At 41.6% G+C, this 22,579-nt stretch overlaps 1 protein-coding gene across 1 annotated transcript in view; it reads right to left on the bottom strand.

The window, feature by feature from the left end:
- The window catches only part of TTC3 (tetratricopeptide repeat domain 3), a 102,729-nt gene that overhangs the window by 14,850 nt on the left and 65,300 nt on the right, over nucleotides 1-22,579 (bottom strand). The window contains exons 28-36 of the mRNA XM_081086436.1: nucleotides 21,769-22,020; nucleotides 18,602-18,648; nucleotides 17,612-17,668; nucleotides 16,391-16,464; nucleotides 14,384-14,545; nucleotides 8,268-9,414; nucleotides 7,376-7,441; nucleotides 5,689-5,838; nucleotides 2,885-3,024 (exon numbers count right to left, since the gene is read on the bottom strand). Of these exons, the coding sequence (XP_080942562.1) occupies nucleotides 2,885-3,024; nucleotides 5,689-5,838; nucleotides 7,376-7,441; nucleotides 8,268-9,414; nucleotides 14,384-14,545; nucleotides 16,391-16,464; nucleotides 17,612-17,668; nucleotides 18,602-18,648; nucleotides 21,769-22,020 (2,095 nt within the window). The remainder of the gene's footprint in view (nucleotides 1-2,884; nucleotides 3,025-5,688; nucleotides 5,839-7,375; nucleotides 7,442-8,267; nucleotides 9,415-14,383; nucleotides 14,546-16,390; nucleotides 16,465-17,611; nucleotides 17,669-18,601; nucleotides 18,649-21,768; nucleotides 22,021-22,579) is intronic.

Here is a 22,579-nt window from a genome sequence, read left to right as displayed (position 1 = left end):
GATAGAGCCTGCAAACTGGGCATGTGCCCTAATCAGGAATCGAACTGTGACCACTTGGTTCATAGGTCAATGCTCAATCACTGAGCCACACCAGCTGACCTGTTTTTATTGAGTCAGAAAGAGTGGGGGGGGGGAATGGGTGAAAGGGAGAAGGGAGAGAGAGAGGGAGGGCAAGAGGAAGAAGAGAGAGAGAGAGAAAGGGAAGGAGGGAGAGAGAGAGAGAGAGAGAGAGAGAGTGAGTTGTGAGAATGAAATATCTGTTGCTTTCCGTAGTGCCCTGACTGGAAATTGAATCCATAACTTAAGTATGTGCATCGACTGGGAATCAAACTAGCAACCTTTTGGTGTATGGGACACCGCTCCAACCAAATGAACTACTCGACCAGGGCCAGACTCTACTCTTTAAAATAAAACTTAAGCCCTAGCTGGTTTGGCTCAGTGGAAAGAGCATCAGCATGTGGACTACAGTGTCCCAGGTTTGATTCTGGTCAAGGGCACATGCCTGGGTTGTGGGCTCGATCCCCAGTAGAGGGTGTGCAAGAGGCAGCAGATCAATTATTCTCTCTCATCATTGATGTTTCTATCTCTATCTCCCTCTCCCTTTCTCTCTGAAATCAATAAAATATATATATACTAGAGGCCCGGTGCACAAAATTCCTGCAGGGGGCGGGTGTGTGTCCCTCAGCCCAGCCTGCACCCTCTCCAATCTGGGACCCCCTAAGGGCAGTCAGACATCCCTCTCACAATCAGGACTCCTGGCTCCCAACCGCTCGCCTGCCTGCCTGCCTGATTGCCCCTAACTACTCCCCTGCCAGCACGATTTTCCCCAACTGCCCTCCCCTGCAGGCCTGGTCCCCCGCAACTGCCCTCCCCTGCCAGCCATCTTGTGTGTTGGAGTGATGGTCAATTTGCATATTACTCTTTTATTAGCTAGGATATACATACATATACACTCATGTGTGCACTGTCTGACAACCCTTCAAAACAAAGTGCCAATCTGATCCCTAGGCAATGCCCTGAGGGAATATGCTCTACCTCTTCATGCTCCCCTACACACCTTCTTAGTCGTCTCTACTTGCTGAACACCCCACATTTCCACTAAGAACCAGCTTCAAGGCCTTTCCTTCTTGTGTAGACATCTTCCTCTAAGCACTCAATTTTGTCCTGTTCTTTCAAGGAACCTGCGTCATTTCCATAGATGCCGCTGGTCTGTCCTACTGCACCAAGCAGGAGCTCCCTATGCTCCAGCCATTTTTAATACTAAGTGTGACCTAAAGTGTAGAAAAATCACATCATTGCTCATATCCTTTAAGCTTCTTTAGGAGAGCTAAAAGTTTTAAGGTTTTGCTTTAAAAGCTAAATCTAAAGCATTTACTTAGAAAGTGTAAAGCACAGAGAAGCCTATGGCTTATCTTTAAACAGTGACCAAAAGAGACAAAGAAATATAAATATTAATAAAGTGTGTGTGTGTGTACCAGTAAAAAGTTTACTCCCCACCAGGAATGGTTAATTTTTATGTGAGCAGAAAAAAGTATTTTCTCATCAACAGATTCATTTATTTTTGTTTAGTTTGACAGAATGTCTAAATTGAGCATGTAAAAATATGCTAAACATAAATACTTCTGAATTTTTGGATAACACTGATTAAGACTAGACCTGCTCAAATATGAAGAAGAAAAGAGCTTTAAAGACATTATCTTTTCTGCAAATGTGTTCCCTGAAGCTACTTGGACATGACAGAGGCAGTGTTTTATGTTCACCATTCTTTTAAGGGCTACCTAGAAACTGCCCAGATGTGATGCTAGCGAGACATAATGAAAGCCATGTGATCACATGGCACGGCAAATGGAAAATGCATAAATGCCCTGAAAGATGAGTGTGGTTGTTGTGTCCCCTGGTGACTCGGCCCCCACTGTGCAGCTCTCTGCTCTGGACGAGGCCAGCACCCCGCCTGAAACTGGAGAAGGTGGTGGAGGGATGCCTGACAGCTCTGGCGCAGACCTGCAGGGGCCTGGCAGCTCCTGCTCCTGCACTCTTGGAAGCTCCCAGGGCCACACAGGGAGTCTGGCTGCCATGCTAGAGACCAGACGGAGAGACTGTATAGATAAAAGTCACAGGGCGGCCACAGGGAGAGGGAGAGAACAAGACACCAGCATCCCGGCTGAGCCCATCCCCAGCTAAACGCAGCCAGAGGAACCACTGGCAAGACCAGAGGATAATGGCCCAGTTGCACTCAGCCCAGACTGTGGGATCACCATCAGCTAAAGTGGCTGCTAATTTAAGCCACAGAGTTTTGGGTGTTTTGTTACACAGTAGGTAACAATTAAGCTAAGTAAATCCTAGGACATATCACTGTTTAAGGAAGAAAGGGGTTAGGAATCAATCATGGAGAATTTTAGCACCAACTTGGCCCATCTGACAACTGTAAGGCCGGTATGTATTTCCAAATCCCTCACACTATAGAACGGAATTCAATGCTTTCAGGATTCAGGGTGAAAGTAATCGTAAGTAAAATAATCACCACAGAATCTTAGTGCTGAAAAGAAGCTTAAGATCTAGACAAGTCCGCTCATTTCCCAGATGGTGGTGTGTGTGTGTGTGTGTGTGTGTCAAAGGTCATGGTCACAGTAGAGGTAGCGCTCAGACTAGGAGGATGCCTTTCTTTAATTCATAGTCTCACTTTATCTGCAAATATGGCAGGTTTAGAAAAAGTTTCAGGTGACATATTTCCCCAACAGATGTTTTTAAAAATTAGATGAAACAGTACCTAAAATTTTCACTTCACCCAATTTAGTTTGAAATGGAATATCAAAAATGTTAAAATATCAACAACCCTTACCCCAAAAAACAAACAATAAAAATCATTGCACTGAGCCTTACTTACGTTTCAGTGGCATCTGAAACCCTTTTCATTTCCTTCTTTAGTGCTGTTAGTCTTTCTTGTATTTCTTTTTTCTCCTGTTGCCATTTTTTAATTTCCTTTTGCAAATCTTCGAGGAACCAGTCTAATTCTGTCTTTGAGATCTAAAACAATTTTAGAAAGATTTACTTCATGAAACAAAGGAGCCTGAGAGATCAGAATTGTACTGGTGACCCCGCCTAGGCCCTGACTCGGGTTCAGCAGAACCGTCACAGCTGGCTGTGCTCCCGGGCTGAGCCTGGGCTAAAACGTGGTCCAGGATGTGGCCTCAGCGCCAGCACCCCTCTCCTGCCCTCCGTGAATCAGGCAGGGGGATATGTCAGGTAACAAACCAAGAACAGACGATGGTGCTCAGAAAGGGCTTCTCAGAACCAGAGATATCCGATCTCGGGCTCCCAGATGAGCCTGCCACTCGCAGCACGACTCAAGCAGAAGAATAAGGTTACGGCAAATCTGCACAAAAGCAAGAGGTGCGACGCAGCTGGAGTGCAGAGTGGACGTGTGGAAGGCAGGGCCGGGAGAAATGGCTTCAGTGTCAAACTGGTTACAACAAGGCCTCAAGTGTAAGAGGACAAATGCCTAGGCCCCGGGAGTCTGTTCGACTGCAGAGAAACAGTCTCAGCTGGGTTCTGGAAGCAGAGGCCTGTGGTGCAATGAAGACATGGAGGACACTGGAGTATTTCCTCTGAGACAGCTTTGAAAAGATTCGTGTCTGACCCCAGCACCCTCCTGTCTCCGCAGGCACTTGGTTTGCAATGGCCCGGGAGGCATCTGGCTGGCCAGCCCAGGTCCCTGCAGACTGCAGAGTCCGACTGCAGTGGTGGGCTGGTTCCAGCGGCCTCCAGGTGCACAGCCAACTGTTCCTGGGCAGCAGAGGTTCAGTGACAGTCCAGTGACACCCCCTCTAGCAGGGGAATGTTCTCCTCACATTTTCCTTGCTGACTCTGGATTTGCTGAGTCATTACAATGACTAAGGTGACCTCCTCTACTTACAAAATCCTGATTCTACCTGGATCACTTCTACAACTATGAGCAAAGTCCATGTGCATGCCTTGCGGCCACGCTAACCTTGTTTCTCACCCACCTGTGCTTCTATTCTAAGCCAATGATTTCACCTCTGAACGGGAGATGATGTGCAACCAAAGGTTCTACTGTGGCATGACAACCACCTTGGCAACAAGTACTTGAAGGAATCAGGTATCAAAAGGCACTAAGTATTATAAGCACACACTCTTATAGCTCAACCACAAAAATATGCTGCAGGAGCTCGCCTACTGTTTGTACCGACCACCTTTCAATGACACGGGTCTCACAACACTAACCGGGGCAGCCTCCATGCACTTGTCTCTGACTCCACCAACGACAACGATCTGAATCCTTTTCCTGCAAATATCAGAATAAAAGAAGGAATAGCCCAGAGGATATAACTGTATCCTCTACATGCACTGGTTTAGAGAGAGAATTATAATCACTTTCTGATGATCCTTTTCTCAATTAGAGAAAATTTGGTTTCTGTACCTCTTTTTTAAAACCTCAACTTTATTTCAAAATAAGTATTTGAGGTATCTTCCACTGAGCCACATGGGCCAGGCTCAATAACGAGTTTCCTGAGCTAATTTTATTCTATTTAATACATTGCCCTAGCTACTGATCCAGACTTCTGCAACAGGCTCTTCCTTTCTTAAATGACTACCATCCCTATTACCGCTAGATCAGCGGTTCTCAACCTGTGGGTCGCGACCCCTTTGGGGGTCAAACAACCCTTTCACAGGGGTCGCCTAAATACATCCTGCATATCAGATATTTACATTACGATTCATAATAGTAGTAAAATTACAGTTATGAAGTAGCAACAAAAATAATTTTATGGTTGGGGATCACCACAACATGAGGAACTGTCTTAAAGGGTCGCGGCATTAGGAAGGTTGAGAACCACTGCTCTAGATGGAAGACTGTACTTCAAAAAGAAACACACCACGATTTCTCACATCTATAATCCCACGTCCCCCCAATTCGATTTGACTTTGCCGCTAATTAGTATCACTCCAATAGCAGTTACACGTAACTGATAATCTTAGCCAACATAATGCAAGATCAGGAGACTCAGAAAAGACACACTGGGTGGCTTTGCAGTTCTGGGGTGCGTAAGCTCTACGTGTTATTCTCACCCTTACTTAGGAATACGATGAAGATGATAATAATAGTAATAACAGTGGCAGCCAACATGCACAGAGCCCTTCCTATGCACCAGTTTTAAGTACTTTGTAAATATTAATCTAACCCCACAAAATGAGAGCAATTATCGTCCAAATTTTCCAGGTAAGGAACTAAAGCACAGAGAAGTTAATAACTTGTCCCAAATCAGAACTGGGAGAGGGCCCAGTCTGATCTGAACCCAGCCAGTCTGACTCCAGGCCTCACACTCCTAACCACTAATGCTACACTGCCTCTCAATATAAACAAGACTAACTTGGAACTTAGTCACCAGAAATAGTTTTGGTTAATCAAGCGGACTGAATTATAGGTAAATACAAACCCAGATTTACAGCCCCTTTCTCATATGGTGACTTGCAGAGGTCCTAAACATTGAAAAAAACCCTACCAAAGACACTGCCGCTTTAATATGTCCTGGAGAAATTTGAAATAAGCGATACTGAGAAAGAATCCTTTGTGTAGCCAACAATGCAGACGCTCAGCTCATGAGCTGCACAAGCACATTCTCCTAATGATGCCACATGCTCTTAAAGAGAGGTTTCAGATAGCATTACCTTGTTTTCTTCCAAGTTCCTTTTCAACTTTTCTTCCAGGTCCCTGGTCTCTTCTGAGCCCTTCAGTTTTCTCTGCTCGTAATTTTCACAGGCTTCCTCAAGCTGCTCTTGTAAAACGTGGGACTCCTTTTCAATCTGTGAAATATCCCCCTAAAAGTAAATTACAAAGTTTTCTATTAAAGTAGCGAAAAATGCTAATTTCTGATCTTGTCCTGAACTGCCTCTTAAAATAAACAAAGGAGAGTAAAAGGCAGATGAAAATTTTCAAGGGAAATGCCACAATGATTCAAGAATTAAAAACTCCTGAACACTGTTAAGCAAAGCCAGCTCTTTTAAAATAATGTTATTCATATTACTGGAATTTATAATGAAACTTTTCGATCTGTACTATAACTAGTTCTGAATATTTGTCTTAGAAGTGTTTGGTATTGAATCAATAGTTTGATGTGAATGTCACTCTCTAACAATTAACATCAAGAACTATTTTTTAGGTTTAAAAGCTGCATATTTTATGCATATTTTAGATACGAACAGAACTTTTTTTTTTTTTACTTTGGTTCTACTTTAAAGTGTTTTAAATGAATAGTTGCTGATTTTTTTTAAGTTAAAATATCATCAATGAATTGCTTTCAGATATACAACTATCTCAAACCAGCTTTATAACAAACAAAAGCCATACTCTAAGCAGTGGTTCTCAACCTTCCTAACGCTGCGACCCTTTAATACAGTTCCTCATGTTGTGGTGACCACCAACCATAAAATTATTTTCATTGCTGCTGTTTTGAATCGTAATGTAAATACCTGATATGCTATACAGTGGGGCCTTGACTTACAAGTTTAATTCGTTCCGAGACCGAGCTCATTAAGGAGCTCGTTAACTCAAATTACTCTATCAACTCAATGCAAAAAATCGGCCGAGAGACAGCTGGTATCTCAAAAAACTCATTAGTCGGGACACTCGTAAGTCAAGGCCCCACTGTATGCGTTTTCTGATGGTTGTGACCCACAGGTTGAGAACCGCTGCCAGTATCTTTTTAGTAACTATGGAGTTGATCAAATAACTTTTCTCTGAAGGTATATTAGCCAGTAAATTATATTAATAGATTTTCTAATTCAATCATTCTTTAGAAAGTGAAGGTCTTTATAATATGATCTATATCATTCATGCGAATAAGCACTATTTATCAATTAATACAGGCTCATTATAGCACTTAAACCAGCGGTTCTCAACCTGTGGGTCGCGACCCCTTTGGCGGTCAAACGACCCTTTCAAGGGGTCACCTAAGACCATCCTGCATATCAGATATTTACATGACGATTAATAACAGCAGCAACATGACAGTTATGAAGTAGCAACGAAAATAATTTTATGGTTGGGTCACAACATGAGGAACTGTATTTAAAGGGCCAGAAGGTTGAGAACCACTGAGTTAAACAGTAAAGCCATTATACTATGAAATAAATAAGCTAGAAAAAAATCTTACCTTTTCATCTGCTTCTCCTTACCCAATTCCAACAATAAAAACAGAACAGGACTTTTTTGGTTATTCTCTAAAGCTTATTCCATAATAACATTTCAGATGGAATTACTAGTAGATGGCTCCAAAATAGTTCTAGTCAGTCATTCCCATCTAGGTAAATGAAGGACACTCGAACCTTTACACAGTGTAATACAATTCTGACTCACCTGTTGTGCCTCAAAAGGATCATATGGCTCAGTATTGACTTCTTGATGTGCTACATTCCCAGACACCTTTGGGGCAAAACAAACACTAAATTTTAACCTATGTCAATTGCTCTGGTAAAATAGGTCCGTTATGTAATACCATTTAAAAACATGCTCACAATTTTTGTAAGATTTTTTGTTTTTTTAAAAATATGATTTTGACTCATTATTATTAACATATTAGTTCAAAGCTTTCTAGAAAATAGAAAACTTAGTGAGTAGGGGATAATCCAATCAGGGTTTAATGAATTCATGCCCAGTAAAGTTAACTACAGAGGCATCTAAATTTATTCTCATGCTTGTTAGGAAGGAACTTTTATGCACCCCCCTCCTGTTTCTCTCCATCTGGTTGCCTTAACTCCCTCCTGCTTCCGTTTTGGTAGGAGAAACTGGGCATGCATGTGTAGCCCGGACTCTCTCTCCCTTCCTCTTGGGAGCTGCGTGTGCAGAAAGCACACTGTCCCTCCTTCTCTACATCGTATGGGGCAGGCACCCACGTTGGGAGGCCTCCGGTCCAGCGCTGCTATAGGCATACACTGGTGAGCGGGGTTTCCTGTTAAGACATGCACTCTGCATGGTGATGTTTGGTTACATCTACTGATTCCTCTAGTTTATTTCTCAACTGGGGCAAAACTGGGGTAGAAAACAAGGGTATTGTTTACTAGGCCCTAAAATTCTTTCTTGACAAGATTACCTATTATGTCCTACAAAAGGGATATTTTTAAGACATTTTCAGGTGAAAGCATTAGTAACCATATTTGTTCAATCATTTTAGTGTATATATATTGGCAATAAAAAATGAAAAAAAATTTAACTTCAGTATTAAGACAACTTTTTTCTATTTAAGTCTTACCTGTATGGCAACCACTTGTGTATGTGGAATATTCGTGGCTTCATCGGTCCTTTCTGGGTTTGCTTCCTGCTTGTGGGCAGAATTTCCACAGTGGCCATTATTTCTGCGGGGCTCACTCTGGGCTGGATCAGCACCACCTGTGCTGTACTGTGACTTTACTGATATCTCCAAAGAGTCCTGAAGGATCTGTGTTTCTGAGGCAATCTGGTTGCCAGGGGCATGCTCAGCATTCAAACGACGACCATCAAAATACACAGCAGCACTCTGACCTGGTCTGTCATTGGCTACGTAAGATGACACCACTGTCACTGATGTTTGCAGCTGATATTCAGTTGAAATGGTGGCCAGCGGTGTGTAAATGTTAGTGTACTGGGGCAAGGTCGGGACCATGCTTATGTATGCTGGTGGTGGCGGGGCAAGCTCGAATGCCCTGAAGGGAAGGTATGTACAGTACCCTGTGACCACATGGGCTTGAGTCCAATAGGCTGTTTTCACGTCCTCATGAACTGGCTTGGGAGAAATGGAGGTCGAACGGCCCTGAGGATGGCGACTCGCATCCTCAGAGGCTGCTTTGGGAGGACTGGGAGTGACCTCTTTGGGCTTCTCGCCCTCTGAAACTGACCTGCGAGAATTCTCAGACACGGGCTGTGGCTTGGCCACTGGCTGTGGTTTGGATACTGGTTGTGGCTTGGACACTGGCTGTGGCTTGGACACTGGTTGTGGCTTCTCAGCTTCACAGGCTGGTTTGGGAAAATCAGCAGAGGCAGGCTGGGGTTTTGCACCCTCAGAAGCTGGTGTTGAAGATAAACTGGACACTGCTTTGGACTTCACATCTGGTTTAAATTCCCTAGCGGTTGGATTCAGCGGCAGTTTAACTCGTAAGTACTCTCCTGTTTTTGACATTTCTTCCACTTTTGTCTTGATGTTTTTCTTCCTTCTCTTTTTCTTGAGCCGTGATGCAACTTTCTTCAAAGCAATACAGTTGTCAATCACAACAAAACGAGGACATCCTAGGAGGAAAGATTTCAAACCTCCAGCTTTTTCTAGTATCTGACGAGTTTCTTCTGGGAAGAATTCATATTCTTCAGAGAACATCTTATTACTCATATCCAAGGGACCATGCTCCTCCAACAATTGAGAGAAATAACTGGGAGGAAAAATTTGCATTCATATAAGTTATTAAAAGTACTTGTACATGTTCATTAGAAATATACTATTTCCCAAAAAATTCTCCCAAAGCAAATACTATTTCACTTCCAGCTGATCTCAACTCCTCCCCAACAAATATTATACTCATATTAAATCTGAGAAAGGCTAACTGAAACCAATGATACTATAAATAAAGTTTTGTTTCTCTCTCAGAAAATAATTTTTAAAAAGTTTTTTTAGTAAAAAAAATAAAAGGGATGAAAGAGTTACTTTATACGTTTTAATTATATAAGTATACAATCTATTTAAAAAGCAATGAAAAGGCCCTAACTGGTTTAGCTCAGTGGATAGAGCGTCAGCCTGTGGACCGAAGGGTCCTGGGTTCTATTCTGGTCAAGGGCATGTACTGTGGTTGCGGGCACATCCCCAGTAGGGGGTGTGCAGGAGGCAGCTGATCGATGTTTCTCTCTGATCGATGTTTCTAACTCTCTATCCCTCTCCCTTACTCTCTGTAAAAAATCAATAAAATATATTTAAAAAAAAAATAAAAAAGCAATGAAAAGAAACTTTATCTGAGAAAAAACAAAATGTCAAGAGAAAAGAGGAAATAAAACTTCCAGAAAATATATGATTGGAATTTGCATATAGTACATCTATTGTAATTTCTTGTTTAAGAGTAGGATGTGATTCAGAGGTATTGAAATCAATCATGTCCGATCAATAAGCCAACATAGTACAGGATCAGACCCACAGAAACAGGGCAGGTCCCTTAATCTGCCTCCAGCTCTGGACTGCGGTCACCCCAGGTCTGGGCACTATCTTTTCTCAGGCTCAAAAAGGCTTCCTCCTCCATGTGAATTTGGTCTTCAGTCTGTAACAGTGAGAAACTAACAAGACAGACACATACCACATACAACTAAGAAGGCTTTTCAAGAGCAAAAATCTCCAGAGAAACTTTCTTAGTAAATTAATCTTAACCAGGAAGACAAGTTATTTAGGAGATAAAAGCAACACTTTTTGAAGCAAAGAAAACTCCTTTCTGTGCAGAAGCTGCTGCAGATAAATGCACAGAACAGTTACAAACGGCTGCCCTCTGTGCAAACGGCCAATGCTCTGAAGCATAAAGACCCAATGTCACTCTGTCAGCACCGCTGCTCTCAATACTGAAAAGTCACCCATCTCTCTTAGAGTGTTTTTTTTTTTTTACAGAGAGGAAGGGAGAGGGATAGAGAGTTAGAAACATCGATGAGAGAGAAACATCGATCAGCTGCCTCCTGCACACCTCCCACCGGGAATGTGCCCGCAACCAAGGTACATGCCCCTGACCGGAATTGAACCTGGGACCCCTCAGTCCGCAGGCCGACGCTCTATCCACTGAGCCAAACCGGTTTCGGCTTAGAGTGTTTTTTGATGACTATGTTCCCTTAGAATAATTTCTACAATTGAAACTTCCCTACATACATGATGTTTTGCAAGATAACATGTTAAATATGTTTTTGCTTTAAGATTCCCATCAAACTTCATTTTTAATGGGAAATTTCTAAAAACAAAAAGGGGTTGAGGAGAGTGAAGTACAAAGAAACAAGTGATGCAGTCTCAGGAACAGTAATCCTTGTAGAGGATTTAGGCTGATTAGTATAAATAACATTGGCCCTCCCCTCCTTTGTCTGAAGAGAGTCCTTTTCTGTTGGTGTTTAGTTGCCACTGAGCAAGAGCAGAACAATCATCAATGGTGTATACGTATTTACTTCTTCTCTCCATGATGAATACTTAAGAAAATCACTGAAACAGAAAACGTTCTATCTGGATGAAAATACTTAAATCCCAAATGGGGTAACTGAAGAAGAGACCACATGAAAGGAATCACTCTCCATCTCAACAACAAATTTCAAGTTACACATGTGACAAGGACAGTATGATTATGCGACCTCGTGAGCTTTTCCACAGCCAGCCACGAAGTGCTGATGCCGAGCTGGTGACAACCATCCAGCAACCAGTAGGTCACGTTCCTGAAGAATAGTCAGGAATATGAAAAATGCTCACTGTGCATTTTCAGGTGAAAAGGTAAATGACAAGGCTGAGCGTATAGTACAACCACAGTTTGCAAATTTTAAAACCTATTTTATACACAGACTTTTAAAAGTCTGAGGGGATGCACACCAAAAGTTAACTGTGGTTATATCTGGATGATAGAAATAATTTTTTTATTTTGTCCTTTCAACTTTATTTTTTAAAAATTCAAGAATTTGTATTATCTATATATATAAAAGGCTAAGCAACTGTCCGACCATCCAACCGTCTAGTACCTATGATGTGCACTGACCACCAGGGGGCAGACGCTCAACACAGGAGCTGCTGAGGTGACTTGGCTGCGGTGGTTCTCAGGTGATGCACCCCAGAATCAGAGAGGAGGGAGCCCGATTCCTTGTGGGGCTGCGCAATTCCACCTTCGGCGTGAGTTATGTTGTTGCTGGGGCACTGTCAGCCCCGAATCTGGTTTACTGTTGAGTTGTGGTGACCACAGACGCCCTTTGAGCTGCAGCACTGCCCCAGGTTCGGTGCGGGGAGGAACTGTGGGAGGTTGGCTCCAGGACGTGTCCGGCCCATCTTGCCCAGTCCTGCCCCACCAGCCACCTTCTAATTAATTTCCTTTCAAAGTGCACAAATCTGTGTATTGGGCCACTAGTTACTTTTATAATCAGAAAAAAATTTTTTCAAAGAAACAGAACCTTCAGGTTTTCTCCACTGGCTAAGTAGCAACAAATTTTTCACATATTCAATGCAGAACAAAATTGAATGTGTGAAAAATAGTCCAAAATTTGGACTATTTCTTGTCTAGTCCAAAGAAATAATATTATAACCTTATTGTGAATAAAATTTTTATAATTACTATTATTTGAAATGCAATCCAAAATGAACTTTAACTCTATTTATCCACTTTTCTGGCCTCAAAAAAAGCCACTTGGTTGGCATGGCTCAGTGGTTGAGCATTGACCTATGAACAGGAGGTCATGGTTCAATTCCTGGTCAGGTCATGTGTCTGGGTTGCGGGCTTAATCCCCAGTGTGGGGCATGGAGGAGGCAGCCAATCAATGATTCTCTCTCATCATTGGTGTTTCTATCCCTTTTCCTCCCTGAAATCAATAAAAATATATTAAAAAAAATAAAAGAAAATAAAGAAAAACCATTAAGAGGAACCCAAGAGCATATAACCAGACTAAATAGGAATGCAGCAACTGAGGAAAACAGAATGACCAAATTGTGAATGAGTGAAAGGTTTTCCAGAACAGTTAGCTTTTGATTTAATTCTCTGTTGCAGATCTTAGCCCTCAGTTTCATTTCTTAAGGAAAACACCATGCACTTCTTATTAACGCCAACCTCAAAATGGTAATTCCAAATCTCTTTGAACTCTTTACTCCTTTATGTCATACTAGTGGCCCGGTGCACGGATTCGTGCACGTTGAGAGGAAATTAATTAGAAGGTGGCTGGTGGTGTGGGACTGGGCAAGTTGGGCCGGACACGCCCTGGAGCCAACCTCCCGCATTCTCTCCCCAGCCAGCCACACCCCTGGGGTGGTGCCGTGGCTTGAAGGGTATCTGTGGTTACCGCATCTAGGCAGTAAATGAGATTCGGGGCTGACAGTGCCCCAGCAATAACATAACCCACAGCCGAAGGTGGAATTGCACAGTCCCACGAAGAATTGGACTCCCTCCTCTCTGGTTCTGGGGTGTGTCACCCGAGAACCGCTGCTGCCAAGTCACCACAGATCGGCAGCTCCTGTGTTGAGCGTCTGCCCCCTGGTGGTCAGTGTGCGTCATAGGTACCAGACAGTCGCTTAGCCTTTATATAGACTAGAGACCTGGTGCACAACATTTGTGCACTGGGGGTGGGGGTGGGGGGGTGGTGTCTCTCAGTCCGGTCTGCACCCTCTTGCAGTCCGGGACCCCTTGGGGAATGTCCACCTGCTGGCTTAGGCCCGATCCCCAGTGCGTGTCACAGCGACTGGTCATTCTGCTGTTTGATTGATTTGCATATTAGGGTTTTATTATATAGGATAACCACTCACACTCGCCTTAAGTGCTAATTTAACATCCACATTTTCAATCCAAAAGTAACTCACACCCAAGTTACTTCAAAAGGAAAGTCAGTTTCTTTTTTATTAGGTTAATGTCAGGAGGTCAAGTCTCCGATACCATACAGGGACACAGGGTCATCCAGCTAAACAGCCATCATCAGGCAGAAGTAAGAATAAGATCTGGGCATCCTTTTCCAGGTAAAAGGTTAACACTTCACCAAGCTACTCGCTGGACTTATAAGATGCCAAACAGATGCATCCATCAACATAAGGACAATGAGATCACATAATCATTCTCCCCCTTGTCAAATGTGTAACTTGAAATTCATGGTGAAACGTTCATGGCTGGAAACTTTTATCAGTCCTATCAGGACGTAGCAGGACAGTTTTGGAAGCAGGAAGTATCCACATTAGCAACTCAAACTGACAAAACAATCATTAGGATTTTAAATTTAATAATTAAAAACCCTCAGTTTTATTTGTATAATACTGAACAAAAGCTATAAAAACACTTTCCTTTCTAAGAGTTTACAAGCCATCAATTGATTCATTTAACACATTGTATGCGGGAAACGTGTTTACATGTTTTACGTATTTATACGTTCTACCAGTGTAGTAGAGCGCGGGACACGTATTAATACGTTTTTTATAGACTTAGCGGTAGAATGCGGGTAACGTATAAATACGTAAACTAAAGTTATCGTAATTTTACTGAACGTTACCATTTGCGCAAAAAATTAGCAAAAATAGCCCGCACCACCTGTTAGCGCGCGATAAAAACTACCCGCAAACAATGTGTTAATAATCATTTGGGACACAAATTAAACAACCTAACACCTTTAACTGGCAGCCCCCATATAAAATAGTTGTTGTAGAAACATTCTACTCACTCATATAGAGTTGAACTTTTTTGCTTTGGGTTAATGTCCCACAGCTTCTTTTTACGGACAACATACTCATTGCTGTGCTGTCCATACAGAGCTTCAAATTCTGCTACATCTTGCCGAAGGTGGTCAGGCACTACAAACGGGCCTGCGGAATTTGAATTGCGTCTGTTGATTTAAAAAAAAAATTTTTTTTTTGAATAATTGACCCAGCTTTAGGTGACCAAGAATAATACAGGGTTAGGCAAAAGTAGGTTACAGTTGTTTGTATGGAAAATAATGCCATAATTAATAAATAATAATACAAGAATAAACACTGTTTCATGTACTCACAACTACAAACCTACTTTTGCCTCACCAACATTAAATGGAAATAAACATAAAGATAGTAACATGTTATGTGGTATTATGATGCAAAGAAACAAAAACCTCCTACCAGAGAATTTAATGCAGAGAAGTTACCTTCCACGATTATAGTCAAGAAGTAGATGCGCCGAGACCGGTTTGGCTCAGTGGATAGAGCGTCGGCCTGCGGACTGAGGGGTCCCGGGTTCGATTCCGGTCAAGGGCATATCCCCAGTGGGGGATGTGCAGGAGGCAGCTGGTCGATGTTTCTCTCTCATCGATGTTTCTAACTCTCTATCTCTCTCCCTTCCTCTCTGTAAAAAATCAATAAAATATATATAAAAAAAAAAAAAGAAGTAGATGCGCCTGACTACTGAATAAGCACTTTTAATCACCTACTTATTCTTGCTACCAAGAGCACATTTGCATTGATTGTAACTTGTTATAGTGAACAATGAAAGTTTTATTATAACTGCTATTAATTTAAAGTGAAATAGAGACTGGTACTTAATAAAAAGATTTTTTTTTTTTAAAGGTGATGATTTTAGCTCTCTACAAAGATGCAGTTTGAGTGTGGGCTCTCCACCAGATTGCTGGGTTTAAAATTCGGTTCTGCTGTTTACAAGCTGTGTGTCCTTGGGCACGTCATGCAACTACACTGTGCATTAGTTACCTTACATATAAAATGAACATAATAATAATTATTTCCTAGGGTGAAAGAGTGGATTAAATGAGTTGTACTATATGGAAAGCTCTTAGAATAATGCCTGGTATAAGTGTAATATAAATATAGGCTATAATAATTTTAACTTAAAACAATTTCTCCACTTAAAGAATCCATGAAAATGACTGTGCAAAACAACTGTTACACAACCTCTTTAAGAAATGTAGAAAAAAACCCAAACTTTTTTTGTGTGTTTTTTAGCCCAGAAAAGAATATGATATAAAAAGGTCACTGCTACTGACTAGTTTTATTTCTACTTATGTCTATTTGTTTCTTCAAAACTTAGCTTCAACAACCAGATGTTATTAAAAATCACTAACATTTAAGGTTAAACTATTACCTCATATATAACTTCCAAAACATCTCCATTTCTCCTATTTTAGCAAATATACCAGTAATTATCAATAGAACATTCTCTTCAATGAACATTTTAAAGAACATTTTCTAGGATTGCCCCATAGTATCTTGCACATAGTAGGTTCTCACACTTATCAAGTGAAAATCATCAGCCTTGTGATTTTATTTTATTTTTTTACTGTCCTCACCTGAGGATATGTTTTTTTAACTCGTTTTAGAGAGAAAGGGAGAGAAAAACATGGATCAGTTGCCTCTCGTACACACCCTGACCAGAGATCAAACCTAAAACCTTGGTAGGTGCCATGGCTGGGAATCTAACGCACAACCTTCTGGTATACAGGACAACACTCCAACCAATGGATCCACCCAGCTAGGGCAACCTTGTGATTTTAATGCAGTTTTTATGAATTTTCAACATTGACAAGCCATGCTATAAATTCAACCAAGATGGTCACATAAGGTTGTTGTCATAGATGCATATCTTTAGACAGAGAAGTTAGGGAAAGCACAAATGTAAAGTACATTAAATTAACATCGCTTAAAACACTTGAGTTAAAATGAAGCAAAAATTTAAAAACTGTACTTACTTATGGTCTTCACCTGAAGTGATAGTCTCATTATTAGGTGTTACTGAAGTTGTTCCAGACCCAACTAACATAGGCTGGTTTAAAAGACAGAAGAATGACAATAATGTTCTACCTTAAAACTGCCATTAATACTGATGACTGCTTACATAAATAAGCATGCAAACTGACAATATATGAGACTTATCTAAATTGTCTTTTGAATAGGAACACATTAATAATAAAAGTTTCAACAACCATAAATAGGCCCAAATTAACATTTAGGTAGCTTACCACACTCCAAAAAAATTTAAATGTCACTCAGTTTAAAAGTCCCATTAGTTTTTTTTTTTAAATATATTTTATTGATTTTTTACAGAGAGGAAGGGAGAAGGATAGAAAGTTAGAAACACTGATGAGAGAGAAACATCAATCAGCTGCCTCCTGTACACCCCTTACTGAGGATGTGCCTGCAACCAAGGTACATGCCCTTGACTGGAATCGAACCTAGGATTCTTCAGTCCGCAGGCTGACGCCCTATCCACTGAGCCAAACCGGTCAGGACCCATTAGTTTTACTGACTGCTCTCATCCTCCTGTAACATTTGTTCACTGTTTCCACACCTGCCCCAACGTGAGCCCGCACATACATGAGAGCTGTGAAGAGCCCACTAGTGACCTCATGGGTTCAGAGCTCGGCCTTGGGTGAGAGGAAGGAAGGGAGCCTATCAAGTCTGAGATTCTGCTTTAATGGTTAGTATTTACCACCTTTATTTTGAATATTTTTGTTATTGATAAGAGGTATCATGTCATCATACAAATGGTAACACTAGGGCATAGGGAAGTCAAATAACTTGCCCAAGGTCACAGAGGTAATAGAAACAGCAATAAAAATCACAATAATTGGTCAAGAGCCAAGCTATAAATTCAGGTCTAGCTGACCCCAAAGCTGTCTTGGTCAGCCTGTTCTAGAACCATCCAGACAAAATTCCACATTATGAAAATTGTCTTTACTCAGAAATTTTCAGAAAATAAAAAGGACAATAAAAATAAAAGTTTCTTTTAAGTGTTACTTATATACAATATGAACCTTGAATTTATTCAAAATGTAGAAGACTGCCAAAATATCTTTAAAGCCTAGAAACTCATCTCAACAAAATGCTTCAAAATATTCCAAGAACTGGTTACTTCTAACTTACATATTAAATTATTTTACATAAGAATTAACTCAGAAAATACTCCATACCTTTAAATCTTTTGGCTTCTTTTTCTTGCCTTTGTTTTTTATCTTGGTAGAATTAAACTAAAAAAGGAGAAAGAAATCGCTGAACACTCAAGTAACAGCACTATGAAGCTACCATGTATTATACCATGATTTTGAGACTGGTCATAAGTTGAATTACATAAAATGTTTAACAAAAATAACACTATAGCCCTATTGTTATGATTTATAACAGAAATTAAGAAAACGTTTAATGTTGCCTAATGTTATAACTGAAATTACATTGTTCCAACATTTTGAACTCATTTTCAATAGTTTATATCAGACTTTTAAGATAATTCCAGGTACATGCTGATAGTATTTTAATGATTTTCCTTTTACTTAGGCAAACTAGACACGTGCACCTGGCCAGACACAGGAGCACTGGCAGTGCACTTGGGAGAAGCTGTGACCTCTCACAGGGTGCCAGTTGTGCTTCCATGTGTAGCTGGGCAATACTTGACAGACTGGACTAAGACAAAACCTCAAGTATAGATGACGTGGTCCTAAAAAGTCAGTCAACAAGCAATTTTCTGTGTGAAAACTGCCACAACCTACTAAGGAAGACAACTCTGGCATTATTCTAAGTTAAACTCAATTTGGAGGCACTCAAAACAAAGTCCCTTTATTTTTCTTAAAGAGCAAAACATGAACATTTTCACAATTACAGATAACTTTTCATTTTTATGCCAGGAGATTATTCAAGAACTGCTTTCCTACTTCTAAGACTAACATTTATTAGTTGTGAAACTTTAAGGCCGTTGTCTAATGTAAGCCTCAGCGTTTGCTGATTTGTTCCAATTCCAAGGGGCAGATTGGGATTAACTTCCTAATGAAATAGTACATGTTATTGGAAGTCCTCCAGATTGGGTTCTGGGAGTGCCACCTAGGATGGAACTACACTGGCCTGGGTCCTCCCCTTCCTTTGGCCAACACAAACCAGAACACAGCATTTAAAGTGATCAAATGACTCACTGGCACATCCCCGCTGTCTTGTTTCCTCAGCACAGTGCAGCGGCTGTCTGCAGGAAGAGAGACCGTTTTGTGAGCAAGCGAAGCATTAACATCGCCATATAATACACCAAAACGGGTGGGGAACCCTTCTCCTGCCAAGGGCCATTTGGATATTTATAACATCATTCGTGGGCCACACCAAATTATCAACTTAAAAATTAGCCTGCTCTATTTGTTCAAACATTCAATTAACTCATCCCTAATGCCTTGGCAGGGCCGGACCACATGATTACTCGGGCCTTGGTGGGCCAGACATTCCCCACCCCTGCACTGTAGCTTTAAAGAAAACCACCCCAGGTACACTGACACAGACTATGTTCTATGCCTCATTTGGCTTTGACACAAGTCTAGTTTAGGAGGCAAGGGTGAAATGGCTAACTAAATGGGAGACCAGCTTCAAAGAACCACAAAATTTCAACCCATTTCAGCATAATTTGAGTGCCTTCTAGGTGCCAAACTCTAAGCCAGGTGTTGGGAATAGAGATGCACAAAACAGTCCCTGCCACCCACACACCTGTTTCTACAAAAAAGACAACCAGGCAGATGCCTGCCACCCAGTGTGCTAACTCCCACAATAAATACATGGGAGCAAAGCTGACGGAATAATGAAGTCTTCAAGGGGAGAGGCCCAGAGGGATCAGCAAGGACTTTGGGGAGGAAGGGGCTTGAAATGAACACGCAACGGGATGCGATGTGGCTGGAGGAACTGGATGAGCAAAGACAGGAGGCAGGAAAGCACAGTGCAGGTTGGGACACAGTCATTGGTGTGGTGTCGATTCAGAAGGCAGATGGGCAGAGTGACGAAGAGCCCAGATACATGATGTGAATTTAATCTGTAGGCAAACTAAGCAAGTGCTTCCCAAAGAGAATAGTTACAGGATCAGACAGATGTTCCTCAAGAGTCCCTAGAGCAGCGGTTCTCAACCTGTGGGTCACGACGACCCTTTTGGGGGTCAAACGACCCTTTCACAGAGGTCGCCTAAGACCATCAGAAAACATATATAATTACTATTGTTTTTGTGATTAATCACTATGCTTTAATGATGTTCAATTTGTAACAATGAAAATACATCCTGTATATCAGATATTTACATGACGATTCATAACAGTAGCAAAATTACAGTGATGAAGTAGCAACGAAAATAATTTTATGGTTGGGGGTCACCACAACATGAGGAACTGTATTAAAGGGTCACAGCATTAGGAAGGTTGAGAACCACTGCCCTAGAGGCAATGTAGGAGGAAGATTTGGAGGGGGAGGGTCTAGGTATGGAGACCAGTTTGGAGGCTACTGACTAGTGCATGGAAAGACCACTGCGCTCCTGGCTAGGAAGTGGGATGGACAGGGAAGGAGAGATCCAAGATGAAGCTCATTTGGACTGCTGACAAACGAGGTATGGAGTAATAGGGAGAAGGAAGAATCGAGACCAATTCCAGGCTTCCTGCTTAAAAACCGGATATATAACCATGTTACTGACGAGATAAATTCAATAAGTGGGACGTAAACGAGTTCAGACACATTGCTCTCAAGGGACCTCTTGGCTTTCTACACAGAAATTCCAACAGGGAAAACGCACCCAGACTTCAGGAGGCAGGCTGGGGCTCCCAACTACCATAGCATTGGTGACATCAGTGAATATCTTTATCTACAAGATCCATGGACTTTTTAAACTTTAAAGAAATATAAGTACTTCTAATGAAAGGAGACGAAACTGAAAATGTCAGGGTAAAGGTGAGAGGCAGAGCTACGGGACTTGAAAATCTGTTGGCCAGTCATTTGCTGCTGGCTTCCAACTCTGGCCGAGAGCAGAGAAAGGATTACAGCCCGGCGGCCTGTGCATTTTAGGTACAGAACACCAGAATCGGAACAATGCACACAGTGGGAGCTGTCCTTTTCAGCTGTCCGGTGGTGTGACCCAAACATGCATTGGGATGTGCAAGCTCAGTCCCGGGACAGCCTTTTCCTGGCGGCAGCAGCAAACAGATGGAGTACATCCAGGCTGTCTGTGCCCTGGCACTCCAGTCATGGAGAGAGTCCTGGAGAAATAAAGCCTTCCTACGTGGGTGTGCTCTTCACAAGAACCACAGCAAAAGCAAGCCTTTGGTTCCTTACATGCATTTGAACTTTGTAACATGTGACATTTTTGTACAGGGCCAGACTTTTAATGTACATTTTAAAACAAACACCACGAAATTTCCAAGTCTAATGCCTAACAATAAAGTCAACTTCTGATGATGGGGGAAGGGGAGAGGCATTACCCTAAGACATACATGTAGTAGCAAAAATAAGAAATTCAAATTAATTTAGAATCTAAAATGTTATAATTTAAGCAAAATGGGACCACACAGATCACTGGCTCCAAATTCTCTTATTTTAATGAAGAAGAAGCTATGAATCGAGAGAAGCTAAAGAATTAACCACCAGTTATCATATTCAGCCAAATTGCACACCGAGCCCTTACCCACACAGGTCCCTGATTGCCCTCCATCCTCTCTAGGCCTGGAGGTCACTCTGTCCAATTCCACCTCCAGCTCGGACCCCATCCCCACACCAGGCTTTCCTCTTCCCGGGAGAATGCATGTGCTCACTCCTACGTCTGAACCCACTTACCCACTCTTCTCTCAATGGGCTTAGCCCCACATTATACGTCTATTCATCTTATTCCCTTTTGTAGAGCAAAAGGTCCTGAGGGCAGGGAAGAGCGGAAGCATTCCTCAATTCCTTGTTAACACCTAGCATGGGCCGCAAAGCAGCATAAAAACAAGCTTTTTAAGGAATGAGGGGAGGTGAGCCAGAGCCCACTATTCCTGACTCGCAGTTCCCACTCCTCCCACAGCAGAGGTGCCGTCTGTCTGCTTTAGGTTCTGAAAACATCACTTTCTGCAGCCATTTTCCTGACTGCTCCAGATCAAACCCATTTCGTAATAAATTCTGTCAACATGCAATCTCTGCCACTACACTGTCAAACTAAGATGAGAACAGTGATCTGAATATGTCCACAACACGGAGTTCCATAGAATAGAAAGGTTTTAACATGAAAAAAAGTACTATTAATCACTACCCTCCACAAATACACATTTCCCCCCCAAGTTTAGGTATAATATAAACTGAAACTCGACTCACATACCCATGATATCGAAGAACTCGTCTAACGCATTGTGCAAGGCTGGGAACTTGTCTCTGTGTTCTTCCAGCAGCCAGATCAGACACCGGGCTTCCTCCAGTGATGCCGACTCGCGGAAATAGTCAAGTTGCTTTCCTTCTATAGAGTTTAGTTTATGACCATACTTCTCATTCCAGAGAAAAGTCATGATGCTAAAATCAAGCTCCTTGAGAGATGCTCCATAACGAGAAAAAAAAGATTCTGTGGCATCTAAGCCTGTGATAAAAACCAAACCCAAATCAGATGGAAAACCACTTACTGCAAAACCACATTCACCCTCACATCTTGAAAATGGTTCCATTACAGTTTGCTTACAATTGCAGTGAAAACATGTAAATACTTGAGAATAAACTTATTTAAGCGATTATACATTTCATAAACACCACTTAACATGGACATGCTAATTGCAATAATTCATATCTATTAGTTGAATAAAGTGGGCCAAAGGCTTCTATTATTAGTTATTTTTATTAAACTTAGAAAAAGGAATTAAATTCCTTTACAGATACAGCAATAACCTTCTCACTAATTCATAATGACTTTCATTCCAATCAGTACAAACTAGCAAGATTTTATAATGCTTTACTACACATATTCCATAGTAATAAAACATCAGTAATATGCACAAAAAGTAATATTCCCAAACACCCTTTAAAACAGGAAATGGTTAGACTACAACTCTGCCTGCAGCCGCCTTCCCCAGTGCCTGCTTGAGGGCCTTGGGCAAAGAGCCTGGTTGGGCCTTACTCAGCCAAACCAGGAAAACCAAGAGAGA

This window comes from Myotis nattereri (assembly GCF_964212035.1).
Source record: "Myotis nattereri genome assembly, chromosome: 3".
Lineage (NCBI taxonomy): Eukaryota > Metazoa > Chordata > Mammalia > Chiroptera > Vespertilionidae > Myotis > Myotis nattereri.
Note: the sequence above shows the minus strand (reverse complement) of the source record. Positions and strands in the feature narration are given on the sequence as shown.